The 21,421-nt window shown below is 44.8% G+C and overlaps 5 protein-coding genes across 5 annotated transcripts; 4 read left to right on the forward strand and 1 right to left on the reverse strand.

Annotated features, from left to right (window-relative positions):
* The first annotated feature begins 178 nt into the window (after positions 1–178).
* On the forward strand, positions 179–1,278 carry LOC133840711 (uncharacterized). The gene has a single exon (XM_062272696.1). The coding sequence runs from the start codon at positions 252–254 to the stop codon at positions 1,197–1,199; it is 948 nt and encodes a 315-aa protein (XP_062128680.1). The 5' UTR covers positions 179–251; the 3' UTR covers positions 1,200–1,278.
* Positions 1,279–1,375: 97 nt separating this feature from the next.
* Positions 1,376–2,519, forward strand: LOC133840712 (uncharacterized). Its single transcript, XM_062272697.1, has one exon. The coding sequence runs from the start codon at positions 1,514–1,516 to the stop codon at positions 2,447–2,449; it is 936 nt and encodes a 311-aa protein (XP_062128681.1). The 5' UTR covers positions 1,376–1,513; the 3' UTR covers positions 2,450–2,519.
* Positions 2,520–2,542: 23 nt separating this feature from the next.
* On the forward strand, positions 2,543–3,831 carry LOC133840709 (serine/threonine-protein phosphatase alpha-3 isoform-like). Its single transcript, XM_062272694.1, has one exon. It carries the CDS (start codon positions 2,622–2,624, stop codon positions 3,789–3,791), a length of 1,170 nt encoding a protein of 389 aa, XP_062128678.1. The 5' UTR covers positions 2,543–2,621; the 3' UTR covers positions 3,792–3,831.
* Positions 3,829–5,290, forward strand: LOC133840710 (serine/threonine-protein phosphatase alpha-2 isoform-like). The gene has a single exon (XM_062272695.1). The coding sequence runs from the start codon at positions 3,983–3,985 to the stop codon at positions 4,952–4,954; it is 972 nt and encodes a 323-aa protein (XP_062128679.1). The 5' UTR covers positions 3,829–3,982; the 3' UTR covers positions 4,955–5,290.
* A 2,952-nt stretch (positions 5,291–8,242) lies between these two features.
* Positions 8,243–20,566, reverse strand: LOC133840420 (uncharacterized). Its single transcript, XM_062272231.1, has 7 exons — positions 20,439–20,566; positions 17,892–18,901; positions 16,093–17,236; positions 14,355–15,617; positions 10,253–14,047; positions 10,070–10,185; positions 8,243–9,919 (listed from the first exon to the last, which is right to left on the reverse strand). Exons 1-7 carry the CDS (start codon positions 20,500–20,502, stop codon positions 8,363–8,365), a joined length of 8,949 nt encoding a protein of 2,982 aa, XP_062128215.1. The 5' UTR covers positions 20,503–20,566; the 3' UTR covers positions 8,243–8,362.
* Positions 20,567–21,421: the final 855 nt, after the last annotated feature.

Consider the following 21,421-nt stretch of genomic DNA (forward strand, 5'->3'; position numbering starts at 1 on the left):
GCCATCTTGCTGACACATGTGTTTGGAGCTTCGAAGCAGAAATTGAAGTGACAGTTGGTCGCGTATTTCCAGCAAATATTACAGTGTCTGCAAGAATATGTGAACCACCTGCAAAAAGTGTAAAAAAAGAAAAATGGAACAATCTTTTAAGTTACTGTCAATTAACTGAGTGACAGTCAGTTTAGAATTAAGACTATGTTTGATTATCATATATTTCATTTTATTTTGCTTCTTTTTTTGCTGCAAACCAAATGCTGCCCAAACATCTGGACGAACTTATCGATAACCTACTGCAATGGAAGACTGACAAGCGAATCAACGTGCCCGAAATTGATATATTCAAGCTGTTGCACTCGGCACGCGGCGTTCTCATTGGTGAGCCGATGCTCCTGGAGGTGGATGCACCCATAAATGTGCTCGGCGATTTGCATGGCCAGTTCTCGGATATGTTGCGATATTTCGACAATACCGGCCATCCACCAAAGACATCGTATCTGTTTCTTGGCGACTATGTGGATCGTGGCAAATACTCGGTAGAGACATTGACATTGCTTCTGGCCTACAAAGTGAAGTTTCCCTATTCGATGTTTCTGCTCCGCGGCAATCATGAATCGGGGAGCATCAATCAGGTCTATGGCTTCTACGATGAGTGCAAGCGACGCTTTACTGTGCGCCTCTGGCGTTGCTTCGTGGACACCTACAACTGCATGCCTGTGGCAGCGATAATTTCGGATCGAATCTTTTGCTGTCACGGTGGATTGAGTCCGTCCCTCCACGAGTTGGATGACATACGCAATTTGCCGCGTCCTTGTGAGGTCAAGTCAAGTGGCTTGCTCTGTGATCTGCTCTGGGCCGATCCTGATCCGCTGATCACTGGTTGGGCAAAGAACTCACGTGGCGTTAGCTTCGTGTTTGGTGCGGACATTGTGCTGCAATTTCTGGCCCGCTTCAATTTCGATATTGTCTGCCGGGCCCATCAGGTGGTCGAGGATGGTTACGAGTTCTTTGCCAAGCGGCAGCTTATCACAATTTTCTCGGCCGTAAACTATTGTGATGAATACGACAATGCTGGTGGCATGATGTGTGTGGATGAGTTTCTCAATATCTCAATGGTTGTATTGAAGCCAAAGAAATTGGGCCATGCTGATGTGAAGCTAGCTTCGATTATAGAGAAGGCACCGAAGCACATGACTAAGTAAATAATATGCTTACATCCTCTTGAACTTATCTTCAAATTAGCTTTCAATTGATTAATAAACGCAAAAGAGCTACACTAAATGATTACTCATAGTGGACGGAATGGACGCCATCTAGCGGTCAGTGGCGTTGCGTTGAGTCTTGTATTCTATTTCCAGTTAGAGTTGCACTTGATCGCAGCAGCTAGTTTGAAATTTTCAATGTTTTCCAAATACCTCTGAACTTTGCTTCCCCTTGAAGCACACAAATACATATTTATTAGAGAAAAAAAGGCAAAAAACCGTTTTAAAATCGAAACGAAGGAGTCGGATCGCAAATGTCTCTCGCCAAGATTAATGAACTCATTCGACTGCTGGAGTATGGTGTGAGGCCACCCAATCAAGTCGTTCCGATGGACAAGAAGGATATTCAGACTGTCTGTCGCGATGCGCGTCAAATCCTGATAGATGAGGACATGTGTTTGTCGGTTAGTGCGCCCATCTGTGTGGTTGGCGATCTGCATGGCCAGTATGAGGATCTCTTGCGCATCCTCAAGATCAAAGGGTTTCCACCATCTCAACGATTTCTGTTCCTTGGCGATTATGTGGATCGTGGCAAGCACTCGCTGGAAACATTAACGCTGCTGCTCTGCTACAAAATCAAGTATCGACATCATGTGTTTCTGCTGCGCGGCAATCACGAGAGCCAGAGCATTAATCAGATCTACGGTTTCTTCGACGAGTGCAAGCGACGCTACTCCTCCAAGTTGTGGAAGACCTTTGTCGACTGCTACAGTTGCATGCCCGTGGCAGCTGTTGTCTCGAATCGTGTCTTTTGCTGCCACGGCGGCTTGAGTCCTAGTCTCAGCTGCATCGATGACATCAACAAGTTGCAGCGACCCACCGACATCCCAATAAATGGACTGCTGTGTGATCTGCTCTGGTCGGATCCGGATCGCAGTTTTGGCTGGAACAAGAGCAGTCGCGGTGTCTCGTATGTTTTTGGCAGCGATGTCGTTGAGCGGTTTCTCTATCGAAACGACTTTGATTTGATCTGCCGTGCCCATCAGGTCGTTGAGGATGGCTACGAATTGTTCGCCAAGCGGCAGCTGGTCACCATCTTTTCGGCGCCCAACTATTGTGGTGTCTTCGATAATGCGGGGGCAACAATGTTCATTGATCACAATCTGATGATCACTTTTGACATTTACAAATCGCGGGCAATTCGCAGAAGTGGCGTTGATGAGTTCGTTGAGGAAGCCAAGCGTGTGTAATAATTAATTTGCGACTGGTCTGGTACGATATTTGTTATCTTCAGATGCCAATAAATAGCTTTGTGTAAATATTAGAATTTCGTTTTAGTTTTAAGCTTGATTTTGTTCGGTGAGCATTGCAAAATCTGTTATTTTTTAATATTAATTTACATAGATAAAAGAAAATCATATAATGGCTCTATATCCAAAATACTCTTGCAAAACCATCAGTGTTCTCGAGAAACTCTTTATTAAACCAGACATTGCCATCGGCGGTACTAAGGGCAAAACTCCGCCCCCCTCCACACCCGTTGGAACTCCACCGCCATCGTCAAGTGGTAACAGTGCGGAAAATGGAATGGTCAACACACCGCGCAGCTCACTGATAACGGACTCCACACTGAATCTGAATGACCTGATTGGAAAACTGAAGGCATTCCGTAACAGCAAATTGCAGCGAATTCATCTCTACGAACCGGAGGTGATAATGCTGTGTCTTCAGGCTAGGGAAACGATGTTGGCTGAACCAATGTTGCTGGAGTTGTCCGCACCATTGCGTGTGGTTGGCGATATTCACGGGCAGTTCAACGATCTGCTGCGCATTATGGATCATGCTGGGTATCCGCCGAACGCGAATTATTTGTTTTTGGGCGACTATGTGGATCGGGGCAAGAATTCGGTCGAAACAATCACGCTGCTCTTGGCCCTGAAGGTCAAGTATCCACAGCATGTGTACCTGCTGCGTGGCAATCACGAGTCACAGTCGATCAATCGCGTCTACGGCTTCTTCGATGAGTGCAAGCGACGCTACACCATCAAGCTGTGGAAGACATTCGTCGACTGTTATAACTGCATGCCCGTGGCAGCTGTGGTGGCCCGCAGAATCTTCTGCTGTCACGGCGGCTTGAGCCAGCGTCTGAAGGATCTCAACGATATCAAGCTGTTGCCCCGGCCAACCGAAGTGCCAGACGAGGGTCTGTTATGTGACTTGCTTTGGAGTGATCCCGATCGTTTTGGCTTTGGCTATTCGCCGAGTGATCGTGGCGTTAGTTTCCTCTATGGTCGTGATGTGCTCGAGAAATTTCTGCGCAAATATGACTTCGACTTGCTGTGTCGTGCTCATCAGGTCGTCGAGGATGGCTACGAGTTCTTTGCCAAGCGTCAGCTGGTCACCATCTTCTCGGCTCCGAATTATTGTGGACTGTATGACAATGCGGGAGCTTCGATGAACATTGATAAGGATTTGGTGATCACCTTCGATGTGTTGCGTCCGTCGAATAATCGAAAACGTGGCCGTTTCTCGAAGTCGAGTCCGAGTGCAAGTGCCAGCCAGAGTGCAAATGGTGACCTCAACAAAGGCTGAGCCGGCTGGCGCAGAGCTGTCAGAACACACACAAAAAACAGAAACAAACCTGTCAAACAAATATCAAGAGCTCGTATCGTCTCGATTTTTTAATTATTGACATAGATGCTGCTGATTTTTAAATGTTTCTTTACCTTCTATCTCTCTCGGTTTGTTCGTCGTCCTGGAAATCCTGCTGAAATTCATTTTGCATGCCGCACGTTAAGCATTCCGTATCCGCAATGTCAACCCGACTATCGTCGATGAATGAGTCGGCGAACATCGATCAAATCATACTCAATATCATTGATGTGCGCAAGGTCAAGCAATTCCCCCTCACCGAAACAGACATTCGAGCACTCTGTGTGCGCTGTCGCGAGGTGCTGTTGACGCAACCGATGCTGCTGGAAATCTCGGCCCCGGTGAAGATACTCGGCGATATCCATGGCCAGTTCACGGATCTTCTGCGAATGTTTGACTACGGCGGATATCCGCCCGCATCGAACTATCTTTTTCTGGGCGATTATGTCGATCGTGGCAAGCAATCAATCGAAACGTTGTGTCTTCTGCTGGCCTACAAGATCAAGTTCCCGCAGAACTTCTTTGTGCTGCGTGGCAATCACGAGAGTTCGGGCATCAATCGCATCTACGGATTCTACGATGAGTGCAAGCGACGCTACACGGTGAAGTTGTGGCGCACCTTTGTCGATTGCTACAACTGTATGCCCGTTGCGGCCATTGTGGATGAGAAGATATTCTGTTGCCATGGCGGACTGAGTCCCGATCTCAATAATATGGGCCAGATACACAAGCTGCCGCGTCCCTGCGAGGTGCCCGACAAGGGATTGCTCTGCGATCTGCTCTGGGCCGATCCCGATCCCAAGATCATGGGCTGGAGCGATAATGATCGCGGCGTGAGTGTCACCTTTGGGTCGGATATTGTGGGCAAGTTCATACATCGGTTCAAGTTCGATTTGATCTGTCGTGCCCATCAGGTCGTTGAGGATGGCTACGAGTTCTTTGCCAAGCGGCAGCTGATCACCATCTTCTCGGCTCCCAATTACTGTGGGGAGTTTGATAATGCCGGCGCCATGATGTCTGTGGATGAGACGTTGATGTGTTCGTTCTTTGTGCTCAAGCCATCGAAGAAGGCGGGTATGCGTAAGGTCCAGACCAGGAACTGATCTTCTGATGCAATGTGATGTGGGACTGAAGCTGATAGTGTGAGCTGCAATTCATATAAATTCTGTTGTTCACATTCACATTGTTTAGTGTGAAACTCCAAAAATCGTGAGTTACGCGAAGTTTGATCTAGTCCTGGGAATTCGATCCCACTGAGCAATGTAAATGTTAACTATTTGAAAAGGGAAAACTTGTGTAATTATATGACAAAGAGCCAACACTAAGATATTTAGCATTAAAAAATCAAATCAAAATTTTGAAAAAAAGGTTACAATATATATTTTATAATGATTTCATACAACACTAATAAATATGCGGTCATTTGGTGATAAGCTCAACTTTCAATAACAAATAAATAAAAATTATACTTTAGAAGTAGAAAGGATATATGTATAAAATAAGGTATATAATATAAGCTATTGGTAAAAATGTTTAATAATATATTAAAGAAATTTAAATGCAACTGAATGCAACATTGTACGTGAAAAAGAGTTGAGCGATGTTCGAGATCTCAAAACTTTTTAAATACTCTAACTACAAATATTTAGTTTCTGGGCAAAAAGGACTCGACATTAGTAAAAATAAATGTTTATGTAATTTTCTATAATTATTTCATAAACAACACATGAATACTTTATTCTTTTTAATTATGTATTCCATTATTATTATTTTTTCTTTTAAAATATAAATCTTATGTAAAATATAAACCGAATAAATTTAAATTTTATTTAAATAAATAAGTAAATTTAAAGTAAACTTGTATTTTCTTTTTTGTAATGAAATGACCAAGTGCAAGTTAACATTAAATCATTGCAACAATTGTGTCAGCATGTTGCATGCAACAGATTGGTTTCACCCTGTGGCCTGTCAACTCGCAACTTCATTGCAATTCATTTGCCAACGTTTCCATCGCTTGCAACGCTCGACACTTAAACACATTTTAATCAAATGACAGAACTGAAAATAATTTATTTGTTGCACATAATTTACAGCACAGGAATCTGTTGCCTCGTGTTGTGATGTTGCTGTTGTTCTTTTTGTTGTCGTTGTTGTCGCTTGTGTTGCGCTCTTTATTTTTATTTTTTTGCTGTTGCTGGCGGGGACGAGGTCCAGTTTTTGGCTTTATTAAATTTGTTTGCTCTTCTGGCGCGGACATGAACAGAAAACAGAAACAGGCTCTGTGATACCAGTTGCCAGTTGTGAGTTGCCATTTGCCAGTTTCCCATTTGGCCATTTGGCTATTTGGCAGTTGCAGTTGCAGTTGGTGGACTAATAGATTTTAAATGTGGCTGTCGCTGTCAGCAATTGTACGGCTCGACGGCGGATGCTGGGTGGCAGATTGTGGGCTGTGGGCTGAAACGTGGCTAAATAAATTGGCCAACACGAGCTCGGGGTTAACGGGCGGCTCTGTTGTGACAGTCAGCATGGAGATATCAACACTCTTTACGATTGCAACAAGATCTACAGCAGGTGAACGATGCAATGATCGATAAGCAAATATATATATAGAGGATTTTGGAGCTATTTATTGTTTGTATTAAAGAAAATGTTGAAATCTAATTAAATAACTAGAGTCATTTTGTAGTCACAGATTTTAGGTCCGAGGACCAAGATCAAGAACTAAACCAAGATCAACAACTACTAAAAACGTAAACATTTTTTGAGATTACTTAGAATATTATAATTTTGTACATTGAAAAATCCCTTAGCACACTCCTATTTAATGGGACACCATAATTAAGAATTAGGTATATTAATATCATGAAATATTAACTAGATTTTACATATGCTTAAAATATAATCGTAATTTACACATATTACAATTTAAAAAAATAATGTTTAAATGTTGTTAAATCAAACTGAAATTAGTGAATAGGAATTAATTATCCGAATTAAAGTTGAAGAGATAATTTCGTAATATTACAAAAATTGATGTATAACTTAAAATACTTGGGAGCAAGATAAAATTAAAGATTGACAAATTATAAAGTATATAATATATACATATATATTTTTGAAGAATCTCTAAATAAATGTGGAATTTCGTCACCAATCTAATTAAATTACTGCCTTTAAATTGTAGACAAGGCTTTTAGGTTCAAGTTTAGCCCAGAAAACTTAAAATTGTTTTCTTAACACATGTTTACATATTTCGCTTGCCCACTCTATTCTTTAACCATCTCCAGGCTCATACTCGCATGTCTGCCACGTCAATTTTGCGCTCGGTTAAAGTTGAAAAGTAAAACTTGATAACCGACAAAATGCCTCATACTGCTTTCTATTTGAAGAAATTGCAAAGCGCAACCATTGGAAGTAAAATGCAAATAATCGAAGAAGCTTCAGTTCAACGAGCAATGAGCATTGAACAAAGAACAAATTGAATTTCAGGTATATTCTAAATTACAGAATAATAGAGAGCATCAGATTTGTTAAATGGCTCGACAATTTTTCCTCAATTTGTCAACGACAATTACCATCAAGATTATGTCCAGCTGACAGTTTATGTGGTACACTCTACAACTTATCGCAATTGCTATGAAAAAAAAATACCCCAAAACCGAGCAGAAGCTTGTCGCCTTGCCATTTGATTTGCTTTTAATTGCCAGCAAAGACAAAAAGCAATTGCGGTTTGGATTTATGTTGGGCCATTAACTGACCAATTACAAAATAGCAACTCAACTTACTAGCAAATTGGATAAATCAGAAGCTTAGTGTATGCTATGGGGCATTTGCCATTTGATTACTTTAGATTGCCTGTGACTATCTTCGGAGAATGTTCTTCAATTCTCCCTTGTTTATTACGTTGCGTATACGCATGCCTTTTGAGTGCTATACGATACTGCTGTAGATGAAAAGATTGCTGACTCAGTAAATAAGTGTAATAGAAGTAGTCTGAAAATATAAACTATTTTGATTAATACTATTCAATAACATTTTCATTCATTTTCACTTCATTAAATTCTTGAAGACTTTTTCATACATATTATTAGCTTTGCTTTCAGACTGCAAGAAATCAAAAAAACATTGAATTTCTAATATCATTCGTTAATGAGTCTTATTGCAAATATCCAATATCCAATTGGACTGTCGATTGAATTACCATTCGAAAGCACTAACTTGCTTTAAGAAATGAGCGCTAGATGGCGCCAGCGAAATTTTCAGATTAAATGTGTTGTTTATTAATATCAAACAACACTGTAAATTAAACTGAAATAAAAGTATTAATCTGCATTCAGTCTCAGTTAATTAAAATAATAGTAATTATTGCAAGAAATAAAAAGATTGACAACTATTTTAAAATACTTTCGTTTTAATTTAATTGATGTCGGGGTTTTAGGGGATATCATATATACATCTATGGCTTTAACTACTATACAAGCTATGGCGAATCAGGGATTAGCGATCAGCGATCAGTGGAAGTTGCTGACGATGAGCGACACAACGAGCGTGAGGACGAGGCCAATGCCACCGATCGTGGCAGCTCCGTTCAACTTGTTCGTGTTGCAGCCATCCGTGCTGCACACCTGGCAATGATCCTCATCATCGACCTCGCACTCCAGCTGGCTACCACAACCGCGTTGCAGGTATGAGTCCGAGCCCAAGGTGGCGACACAAGTGTCGTCGGCAGCATAGACGGGACAAATGACCAGACTGTTGGGATCATCGGCGCAATTGGAGTTGGCCACCGAGTTGCAGATGTGACACCTGCGACGATTAGCAGGGAATACCTCCACGTTGCACTTACCACCAGCACAAGAGGCACAAGTGCCATTGGCGACACAAGCATTGCCATCGGTAGTGCTCAAGCTGCTGAGGCAACCACGAATGGTGTTGCCATTCTCCAGTCGCGTTACACAATCGGACAAGGGGGCGTGGCAGGTGACAGTGGTCTCCACATCGCTAGGCGACTGAGCACAGTTGGGCGTTCGGCTGGAGTCACAGGCAATGCACTCGCCACTCGCTGGCAGGCGAGTGAGATCATTGCAATCGGCACTCTCGCACTCGTAGAGCACATTCGTCAGACGCCACTGCTCCAGATCGGTCTCATTCTGGCTGCTGGCGCAACCCATCAGCTCGACGGCGCCATCGGTGTACTTGGCGAAACAGAAGTCATTCTCATCGTAGGCCAGACAAGCGGATGTGCGACTCGAAGTGCAGTCGGTGCCCGTGCAGACGTGACAGCTCAGGCGATCAGCTGGGAAGGAGAAGGTGTTGCACCTGCCATCCTCGCAGGTGGCACAGTTGGTGCCGCTTTCATCGCTGCTGCAGGCAGCACGATCGAAGGCCTCCTTATCGTCCACACAACTGCGCAGCAGTTGCTTGTTCTCCAGCAAGGCAACCAGACACTTGCCCTTGCACTGGCGTGTGGCAACCTCAGCGCTCTGCGGATACGTAACGCACTCGTCTTCGGACTCTGAGTTGCAGTACAGACAACTGGTGTACTCGGAGACTTGCCAGGCATCGTTGCACTCGTTCGACTTGCACGTGAAGCACAGCTCCGGGTGCTGGCGACAATAGCGATCCTCGTAGTTATCCACATCGTCGGAACAGCCACGACGACGAACTGTCTCGCCATCCTCCTCGAAGACCGTCTTGCAGTCCTGTTCCACATTGCGTGTACACTCAGTAGCCGGTCCCAGGGAGTTGTGGCAATGGTCGCCCTCGCATGTGTGACACTTGAGCGGCAGCGCCTGGAAGAGTCCGTGCTGTCCATCATCCACATGATTGGCCAGATCAATCGAGTTACACTCGCTGCCCACACAACTGCGGCAGTTGCGATAGTCATCGTTGTCGCAGAGAATGATGCTGCTGCAGCCTCGAGTGGTCACATTGTTCTGCAGATTGGTCTGGCACGTCTCCCACTGGCTGACCCAGGGACAGACCGAGCTGCGGCTGGGATCGGATTCACAACTGCTATCGTCCTCAGAGCTGCAGGTGTAGCAGCGTTGGCGATCAGCAGGGAAGATCTGCAAGTCAATTAAAAAAGAATGGCAATTGTAAAAACAAACATTGAAAATAACATAATTGTTGCCAAACCGAAAAACATCGTCTGATTTGAGGTGACGAACTAAGCGCAACTTTAAGTCGAGTACTCTTTACAATGTTGTCAAACTCACCTCACGATTGCAGCCGTCCTCAGAGCAAATTTCGCAGTTGGGATCGTTGCCCAGCAGGCAGTTGGCAAAGTCGGTTTGTGGCAAATCGAAAAGGCAGCCGCGAATGGTGGCACCTTCTGCAAATGGAAGAACACAGTTTATTAAAATGAATTAAATATTCCCTTAAGAATATTGCAAATTTACCATCATCCAGTTGGGTGACACAGTGTGTGTAAGGGAACTGACTGCACACCTCGAAGTTGTCCACAGCCAGAGGAGTTGTGGCACAAGAGGCATTGGTACGTGAGTTGCACACGGCGCACTTAACAGGCGACTGTAGCTGGGGCGTGTTGCAGTTGTTGCCCTCGCAGACTTGAACACGCTTTGTCTTGATCAATGTTTCCACATCCTGATTGCGGAACGAGCTCACACAACCCAATTGCTTGATATCGTTGTCATTGTCCACCCACAAGTAGCAGCTGTCGTTGGACTTGTAAATGTCGCACAATCTTGTGACAGGATCCTCGCAATCAACATCGTCACCACAATGATAACAGCTCGTGCGTTCCGCTGGCAAAGTCACCACGTTGCAAGCTTCTCCAGTGCAAGCGGCGCAAGTGGCATCAGTACCAGCTTGACAGGTAAGCTGATCCGCCGGCTCCTTGTCGTCCAGGCAAGTGCGTATCAGATCGTAGCCCGAATCCTCGGCACCGTGCAGCGCAGTCATGCAATCGCCTTGGCACTGACGACGCTTGTGCCTCGTGTTTGTGGCATCCCAGAGACAAGTCAAATCCTTGTACGAATCACAGTAGATGCAACTGTTGTACTGCGTCAAGGCTGTGGCATTGTTGCAGTCATTCGACTTGCAGATAGGACAGTTTGCAGCATTGGTGCCGCAATAGCTGGCCAGCTCTTCGTCCTGTTCGATGGCATCCTCGCAGCCACGTCGCACCACAACTCCGGCTTCGTTAAAGACGGTGACACAATCCTGTTCGTTGTTGTCCGCACAGCGTGCACTCTCGATTGTTGTCTGCTGACAGGTGGCATCCTGGCAGGTAAGACAACTGAGTGGCAGATCTTGCCACTTGCCGTGATTGTCATCATCCGTCGCAGAGAGATCGGCCACGTTGCAGCCATCGCCTTCGCAGTATACACAGCTCTTGCTGTTGGGTTCACAAGTGAGCGAGCTACCACAGCTTCTGTAAGTAATGCCGTTGCGCAAATTGGTCACACATTGGTCGTTTTCGGCATAAAGGGGGCACAAAGCGAGACTGTTGGGTGTCGACTCGCAGTTGCCGTCGCTCTCCGAGTTGCAAATGTGGCACGAGCGGCGATCGCTGGGATACAACTGATTATTGCAAGAGTTGCCCACGCAAGAGCTGCAATCGTTGGCTGTGCCATTGTAGCAGCCCAGGAACTGTTCATCCTCCAGACTTGAGAGGCAGCCACGCTCCGTTGACCCATCAGAGAGTACCCGGGTATAACACTGCGTAAGACCAAGCTGAGAGCAAGTTGTGGCACTTGTCACACTGGCAGGAGTCACGGCACAATTGTTATCGGTGCGAGAGCTGCACAGCACACAACTCTGAGGATCGGGCAGCGATTCAAGAGTGTTGCAATTGTTGTTCTCACAGCTGATCAGACGCTGGCGGAGTCTCAGCAAATAAATGTCCGCATTGCTGAACTCACTGAGGCAGCCCTGAGCGACAACCGAGCGCGTCTCATCGAACTGAATGTAGCATGCATCTGCCGACCGATAGGTGGCGCAACTAGCTGGCTGGGGATTTTGGCAGCCATCACCCTGGCAACTCAAGCAGCTCAGTCTGCTGTCAACTAGATCAGCCGTGTTGCACTTGGCATCGTTGCACACAGTGCACAATTGATTGTCAGCTGTGCCACATGAGGCGCTATCCTCTGCCTCTTTGTCGTCCTGGCAATTGCGCACCAACGCATAGCTGGGATCTGAGGACTCGTTGAACAGTGGTCGGAAGGCAGTCAGACATCCCTTGTAGCACTGTCGTGTCTTGGTCACTGCACTCACATCGTTCACACAATCAGCATTCGAGGTCGAGTCGCAGACAAGACACTCCACATAGCTCTCCAGGGAGTCAGCCACGTTGCAGCCGTTAGAGTTGCAGCGTGGACAATTCTCGGGCTGTGCATCGCAATAGCTGGTGGAAGTGGTGTCGAGATTGGCATAACAGCTACGCGAAGTGACCGCATCGCTGGCATCAAACACAGTCACACAATTGTCCAGGCCCACGCACGTCTCCAGCACTCCTCCGCCGTTGCTGCATCCCTCGGCACTAGAGCAGGCCAAGCACTGAATGGGAGTCTCTTGCCAAACGCCAGGATTACCATGCGTGTGCAGGCGCTCCAGATCGACGGTGTTGCAACCATCGGCATCGCTGCAAACACGACAGGTGGTCGCATCGCTGGGATCGGAGCAGCTCAAACTGGAGCTGCAGCCGCGATAGGTGACATCATTGATCAACGTAGTAACACAGCTATCTTCGGCATCGTATATGGGACACACGGTGCTGCTGCTCGGAGCACTGGCGCAAGCTGGTGTGGTCGACGAGTCGCATTGATGGCAGCGACGACGATTTGCTGGGAAGACGGTAAGTCCGTTGCAGTTGCTGCCCGTGCAGATGTCGCAGCGATCGGAAGTTCCTGCCAAGCAGTCTGAGAAATCATCACCAGCCACGGTGGCCAAGCAGCCACGTGTTGTCACGCCAGCAGCATCAATGTGAGTGATACACTGCGTGTAAGGCAGTTGGGAGCAGATGTCGGTGGTGAGTAGTTGATTGGGATTCGTGGCACAGCGAGTGTCGTTAAGCGAACTGCATTGCAGACAAGTGTTGGGTTCGGGTATGGCAATCGAGGGATTGTTGCAGTTCTGTCCATCGCAGACGAGCAGACGCTGCTGAGCCACCAACTCAGCGATGACCTGCGTCTCAAAGTCACTGGCACAACCCATAGCAATGATGTCGTTCGTATCAAAAGCTGTGTAACATTGATGGTGCTCCCTATAAGCGACACATTTACCAGAACTCATGTCTGCACAATCGTTCGAGGTGCACTTGTAGCACTCCTGTGCGGTGGCAATCACGTTGGCTGTGTTGCAAAGTGCTGTGGAGCATGTGGTGCAATTGGCATGATTGCCAGCCGAGCAGAGTTCACGATCAGCTTCCTCGAGATCATCAAGACAGCCGCGGGTGGGCAGCAGAGCCGAGTCCCAGGCGGAGCTGCGTGGGTACAGACCCGTCATGCACTGACCCTGACACTGTCGCGTCTTCTGGGGCGTCTCCCAGGCGCACTCCTCATCCGTCTCAGCATCGCAGTGATAGCACTCGATGTACGCATCCAAACTCTGGGCATTGTTGCAGCCATTCGACTTACACTGCAAGCAGCTGGCATCGTTGGCCTCACAGTAAGTGGCATGATCGGTGAGCACCGAGTCGCTGCAGCCACGTGCCACAACAACTCCTGCCTCGTTGAAGACTGTGCTGCAGGTCTGCTTGTTGTTGCCCTCGCAGGTGCTTGGAGTGCCGAGCGTAGCACAACTTGCCGCATCCGTGCATACATGGCAACTGAGTGGCAGATCTTGCCACTTGCCAGGTTCGCCGACATAGCTGGCAGCCAGATTGATCGAGTTGCAGTTGTTGTTCTCACAGAAGCGACAGTTGCCCGGCTGACTCACATCGCAAGACAATTCAGATTGGCAGCCACGACGTGTGCGTCCATTCTCCAGGCTGGTAACACAACCCTCTTCGGCCTGGTAGACGGAGCAGTATTCGGCATAGCTCACCGGTTGCTTCTCGCAGTTGGCATCGCTGTTGGAGTCGCAGCGCAAGCAGCTCTGCCAGTCGGCGGGATAAAGTTGCGTGTTGCAGTTGTTTGAGTCGCAGGTGCTGCAAGTGTCGCTGGTGCCACTCAAGCAGTCATCAAAAAGCTCATCATCGGTGTCCATGAGACAGCCACGCTGCACAACGCCATCTATGGGGGAGTAGCGACAATTAGTTAAGATACACGAAAAAAGCTGCAGTCGAGTCAGCTCGACTAAATTAATGTATCGTAAAAATACTAAATACTATCGATATACTACTACATACTAAATATACCATAGAGTATAAAATATATCATATAAATAGCAGATTTGAACAATATAAGTCATAAGACTTACGGACAGACAATCAGATATTTTCTCGGAGATCACATTGATTAATAACATGTATTCTTTATGGGTTCGCTAAAGACTACAGCTGCCTATTACATACATTTATATTCAATGCGCTGTACTTACCCTCTGTAATGTGCGTGTAACACTGTGGATACAAGTAATGCTGACAAACTGGGGCTGCAATTGATTCGCCCGCAATGCATCCTGATTCAGCTGTCGAGTTGCAGACGGCACAAGAAACGCCAACTTCGTTGAGCACGTCCTTCGTGTTGCAATTGTCGCCGCTGCACAAATACAAATCACGTCGATTCTCCGTCAGGAAACTGCGCTCGAAATCGCTAGCACAACCCGCGCTCTCGATCTTCTGGTCGCCTACATGAATGTAGCACTGATCATTCTCCCTATACGCAGTGCAAGTCAAAGCAGTGAGCTCGGCACAACTCTCATCCGCGCAGTAGTTGCAGCTGAGTCGCTGCTCAGGTACATCATCCGTGTTGCAAGCAGCGCCCGTGCATGCCACACAATTCTCCAGAGTGCCAGCAGCACAAGCCTCACGATCATCGTACTCCAGATCATCGAGACAACCGCGTGCCAGCTCGAATGGAGAATCCTCCACGCTGCGCGATCTTGGATAGAGGCCAGTGAAGCAGCTGCCCTGGCACGAAGTTTGCCGTGTGATGTCGCCAATGCTGCGCACACAGGCTGCCTGCTCGGAGCCATCGCAGAGCACACAGTTCACATAGGTGTCGAGGGATCGGGCATTGTTGCAACCCGTGGACTTGCAGAACTTGCAGTTGGCGCCATTCGCATCGCAGTATTGCGTGTTTTCCTCATCGGCATACAGTTGATCGGTGCAGCCACGCAGCACCACAGATCCATTTGTGGCAAAGACTGTGGCACAGTTCTGCTGGTCATTGTTGGCGCACTTTTGCAGAGCTCCCAGACTTGTGCCTTGGCAAGCAAATCCCTCGCAAGTGTAGCAGTTGATTGGTGGCGTTGTCCATTTGCCGGGGTAACCAATGACCAGATCATCGAGATCGACCACATTGCAGTTATCGCTGCCGGAGCAGAGACGACAGTATTGTTTGTCGGAGTCGTTGCAGGTGAATTCGGTTTGGCAGCCACGGTATGTGTAGCCATTCACAATCTTGCTGCTGCAACCCTGCGATTGATCGTAGCGTGGACATACGCTGGCGGAACTGGGCGATGATCCGCAACTGGGATCATCCAGGGAGTTGCAGCGATGGCAGCTTCGTCGGTCCTCGGGATAAATGTTTGCGTTGCACATCTCGCCCTCGCAAACTTCGCAGTCGCCCTCACCTCGGAGGCAGGCCTTCTGTGCAGTGGTGGCCAAGTTGCTTACGCAGCCACGCGCCGTGGAGCCGTCTGAAAAGAGAGGAGGGCGATTTTAGATTTGGAATTTTAGGTATTGAGTTAAAAACAAAAAGGGAAGCAACTGCACTGAAAGTTCTCACAATTAACTTAGGTGAATAAATTCATTGACCTAACTTAATAACCTTTAAGATTTGGAAGTTCATAAGCCAATTGTTAGGAATTATTATTATTAATAAATTATTTTAAATTCCAATAAATGTCAAGATCCCGGGAAACTTTTTCATTTTTAAGTAGAAATTTCTCCGCAATTGCCTAAGGGAAGAATATCCAATTGATAATAATACCCTTTAAGCAATCAGTTTAATATTACAATAAGTTATTTTTAATTTTGTGTACGCAAAGATGTTCGGCTGACTAGTATAAAACCCTTTGATCTTAAATTTGCAGAGTCAGAATGCTTAAAGGAAAGATAGTTTCCAAAATGTAAGTCTAAAGAATCATTCTTTCAACTAAATAATTAACTTACCAGTAAGTACTCGTGTCACGCAACCAGTGTTTGGCAACACATTGCAGTTCTCATATTCGGTGATCTTGCTGGGATCAACGGCACAGTTTTCATCGTCAAACGAAGAGCATACCTTGCAAATGTTTGGTTGGGGCATGTTGGTAAAGAAATTGCAACCATTACCCTCGCAGAAGTATAAGGAAACGAAGTTATCCTCAATATAGTCGGCGTCGAGATCCGTGCGACAACCCATCGCAGTAACAGAGGCAGTGTCATCGAAGAGCATGTAACAGCGATCCGAAGGACTATAGTTAAGACACACAGCCTGGTCGGGATCCGCACAACTGTCCTCATCATTGCATACGTAACAACTGAGTCTCTCCACCTCGATCTCAGCGACATTACAGGCATCGCCATCACAGGCCACGCAATTATTATCACTGCCAGCAGCACAGAGTTCCTGATCCTCAGGATCCTTGTCATCGAGACAGCCACGCACCAGATCATAGCCATCAGTTCCAGTCACTGGCTTGAAGGCCGTCATGCACTTGCCATTGCACTGACGTCTCTTGGTCACCAACTGAGCATCGGCAATGCAGTTGCTATCGACACTCGACTCGCAGTAGACGCACTGAGTGTAGCTATCGATGCTGGTGGCATTGTTGCAACTGTTCGAGTTGCAGTTGTGGCAGTTGGCATCATTGGCATCGCAGTAAGCACTGAAAGCCGCCTCTACCACATCGCTGCAGCCACGGCTCTGTACTTCACCTGCAGCACTAAAGACAGTCACACAATATTCCGAGTTGGTAGCACAGGCAACCGAATCAATCGAGTTGGCGGCACAGTCTGTAGTGTCGTTGCAGCTGAGACAGCTCAGCGGCAACTCTTGTCCCCAACCACCAGGCTGACCATCGCTGCGTCGCTGCAGATTCACCGTGTTGCAGTTCTCGCCCAAACAGAGTTGGCAACTCTGCGAATCGGTGGATACACAGCTCAAGCTGTCGCCACAGCCGCGCACAGTGTTGCCATTCAGATCGAGGCTGCTCACGCACTGTTGTCCAACACGATGTATCACACAGAGAGCGGAAGCATCGGGTGAAGTTTCGCAGTTGTCATCTTCGGCGGAATTGCACACATGACAGCTCAAGCGCTCAGCAGGTTGAATCTGCAAGCAGTAATGAAAACATGTTATAAAGCTAGTTAAATAATTATTTTATATTGAACTTTAAAAGTTAGCAGAGCAGAACTTTCTGGAGTACCTATAGAATTTATTAAATAGAGCATCCTATATGGAAGTCTTCTTCAATAAATGCTAAGTTAATTATCTTGTAGTAAAGATCTTTAATACTTAATAATTCTTGCTATCAAAGTGAACATTACTGATTTCCACTTTGTGTAAGGCGTCTGATTAAATTTAGAATCAATTGAAAAAAGATTGCAACGATATGAAGTATTGTCAGTTGATATAGTAAATTATACAGTCATACATCGATGGTTACAAGGTTATAATTCTTAATTTTATCCTTTTGTGGATATTTTTCAGTAAAGAAATTATCAAAAGCATGAATAGCACCTCTTACAATACTCATTTGAATATGACATCCCAATTTCCGTGTAATTGCTTTAAGGGATAATTGATGTTTATAAAAAGTAAATAAGCAATAAAAGTGGTGATATTCTTAGTTTTGTAACTGTGTATGATTCATTAGGAGTAAAAATACTACTATGTATACTACAATATCTGGTAATATGCTAAATCTTCTTCTACTCGATATAAGTGTCAGTTTAACTCAGGTATTGATAGAGATCAGCTCACTTACATTTACGTTGCAATTGTCTCCGTTGCACGTGGTGCACTTAGTGGAATTACTGCTACTTTGGCACTCAAGGTAATCCTCCGAATCCAGCGTTGTGGCACAACCACGTTCCGTGTGTCCATCATCACGAAGCAGCGAATAACAATCGCTGTTCAAGGGATGTGAGCATTCTGTAGCACTTCCCAGCAAATTTGGGGCAACAGCACACTCGGCGGCAGTGCGAGAGCTGCAGAGAACGCAGGTCTTGGGCGTGGGCAGGGCAGAGAGCACATTGCAATTCTCGCCAGTGCAAGTCCAGATACGCTTCTCGCCTTGCAGTACACTAGCATCGCTGACATTGTATTGACTCAGGCAGCCCAAGTCGGAGATATTACCCGACTCATCCACTTCAATGTAACATTGTTCTTTCTCGTCATCGGCTGGCACAGCGCGGCATGTTTTCGACTGCAGACTATTGCAGTTGCCGTTGGTGCAAAAGTTGCAGGTACCACGTACTCCGATATCAGCCGTGTTACACTTATTGCTGCTGCATGCGACACAGTTCTCCAATGTACCAGCAGCGCAAGACTGGCGGTCATCGTAGTCCAGATCATCGAGACAAGTGCGCACCAGCTCCAAGGGAGCACCCACATCGGTAGTGCGTGGATAGAGAGCAGTGATACACTGCTCATTGCACCGGCGTGTATCCGTGACCAGTTCGTGGTCGAAGACACAGTTCTCATCGGTGTCAGCATCGCAGAGCAAGCAATCGATCAAATTGGTGTCAACCTTGATATCATTGCAACCATGTGACCGGCATTCATAGCATGAATTTCCTTCTGAGGCGCAGGTCTCTTCGAGGATGTCGCTGCATCCACGTTCGATGACAACGCCATTCTGAAACACAGCCACACAACTCTGGGCATCATTATTCGCACATTTCCTCAATGCCCCCGCGCTCGCAGCGCATTCCTCTGTACTCGAGCAGTTGTAACAGTTGATTGGACCCGTGTGCCAACTGTGTGTCCAAGCATCTGCAGTGATCAACATAACACAAATAAATTATTTCTTATTCATAGTTTTTGATTAGATTAGATGTGCCAAAAATACGTGAGTGAAATAAGTTGACATAAAGAGATTGATTTTTAAATTTAGTTTATAATTTATAATAGTTTTTTAGATTTTTTCTTGGTTATTGATTTTGTTTCGTATCTATTTCACGGCATCAAAGTTTATATATTTAAAGAATTTCCTTTTTCACTTTGATAAATTGATTAATATTATAGCATGACTCCGTATCGCATTTGTGATTCAAATTATATACTTTTTATTAGACATCGATTATTCATCACCTATCCACTCTCGTCAAAAATAAATATATATAAAGTGGAAAAAAATTTGTCTATATAAACTAAAAAACCCCTAATGTCATTATGGTATTTATAGATAGAAATATGGCATTGAATCAGCGCCTAAGACTGCTGTTGCTCGATTGGCAATCAAATCTCTATAAAGTGTAATCTAGTACTTAGTATACACTGCAAAAAATTGAACAGCAATTTGAGTATAAATAATTTGATTAAATTAAACAACATTTTATAACTATATTTTAGTTACATACTTTAAAATTATTTATACTTTTGGGGTAAAATGTTAGGAACTGAAACGTCTGCTATATCTTTACAGATCAGTTTTCGACAGTATTCGAACCTAAAAAAACTGTTTCTGGCTCATTGCTAATCTGCTGGCTAGTTTATCGCTGAAACAATTCGTTGCCTTGTTGTTTATGGACGGCAATCAAATACCGCTATCGCCGATCGTTTTACAACGTCTCGTATACACCATCCGCATGTGGTACATAATAGCTAATTGGTCGAGTAAAGCACATACTATAATTCAGATTGCATAAGCACCAATTATATAAAGCGGCGCAGAGAAGTGGATTCTAAGATTTCATTGGAATTAATCAAATACTATAAATCTGTGCTCTAAATATAATCGACCACCTGCGATTTTGTTTGCTCTGTAAACAACTTAAAGTCCAAAATGCAAAATCTATTAATAATAATGCCGAATAAATCCATTAACATGTGATAATACTTAGGGTACTTATAGTTTATTAATACAATTATGTGTTCAAACACTTTAAAGTAATTCATTTTCGCTTTCACTTGACCACTAATAAATTTGATATTTTTAAAACACTGTCAGTTTGATTTTGTATGCACTGAAGTTCAGAGTTCATCATAAAGCTGTTTAGCTAGCTATTTTATAAATCGATAAGCATTATTATAAATAAAGTTATTATGAGTCATGACTGTTATCTAATAATACATCCGCTTGTTTGCGATATCCAATATCGGCACTTTGTAGAAAATGAAATGCAATTTTATTAGAGTCACATGCACTTAAAGCTTTTGTTCGTTAATTACTAATTCACATAAAGTCTTTCGCATTATATAGTTTCCACACTAGAGTAATTAATAACTTAAATTATTTATTTTTTAATTTGCTTAATTTCACAATCACAACACGAGGCACACGGTATTATCCTTGAGAAGAAGAACGTACCACTTGGATTATTGGTATAGAATACCAGAAGTAGCAGCGCTACTCCTGTTGCGGTCAGTCTCATGATCGATGGGTTTTACCCGACACGTATAACCCACAATATTGGAATCGGTTAACTAATTTTGTGGCCAGTATGGCAGCGCCTTTTATAGACTTATCGATGCAAGCGTATCAGCAAGCGCAAAGTTATTGCCATCTAATAACTACTATGACACTGTTGCCGAATGTCCGATAAAGCGAATTTCTATTCGGCGTTATTTATAACACCGACTATGCCGACTACCCTCAACGGGGCTGGGAATTAACATAAAAAAGCAAAAACAAAATTGAAGAAGATAAGCCAAAAAAGTCGTCGTATAATCACAGAATTTAGCCCGAAACACGTTTATATTCGTGTACGAGTTGTTTCGATTTTCGTCACATAGATAAGACGACGATAACCCAATAATTTAACGATTGCAGGTCCGAAATAAGCGCACACACTTCGAATACACATATATATTGTTTTTATGGCTATTATGCAGACTAAAGGCCATGCACGAGCGCTTAGGACCAAGTTTATTGGCAAACTGATTCAATGAATTGTTCAGGAAATGCATTTCATATGTGCTGGCGCAGTATTTAATCAAGAATTTTGATGCACTTCAACTTTGTTGTTTATCATTAGATAGCTTTGTTTGGTGACTAGCAGGTGCTCAAAATGCAGCCAAATCTCAGACATTGTTTCGAGAATAAAGGATTTGATTTTTAATGCTTAAGTGAACATACATATATAAAAGTATTTCTGGGTGTCGTCAAGCAGCTTATTTCGATGGGATTTTCATATGATTTCACAATTCTCTCTAATCTATTGATACTAATCTAATTAGTGATTGCTATTATTGTATTAATGCTGAGACGTCTGGACTATGGATTGCAGCGATTGCAGCGAGTTAAGCTACAATTTAATTTTAGTATTCTTAGAATCGAAATTGCTTAAGTTT

The sequence above is a fragment of the Drosophila sulfurigaster genome, chromosome 3, assembly GCF_023558435.1.
Source record: "Drosophila sulfurigaster albostrigata strain 15112-1811.04 chromosome 3, ASM2355843v2, whole genome shotgun sequence".
NCBI lineage: Eukaryota > Metazoa > Arthropoda > Insecta > Diptera > Drosophilidae > Drosophila > Drosophila sulfurigaster.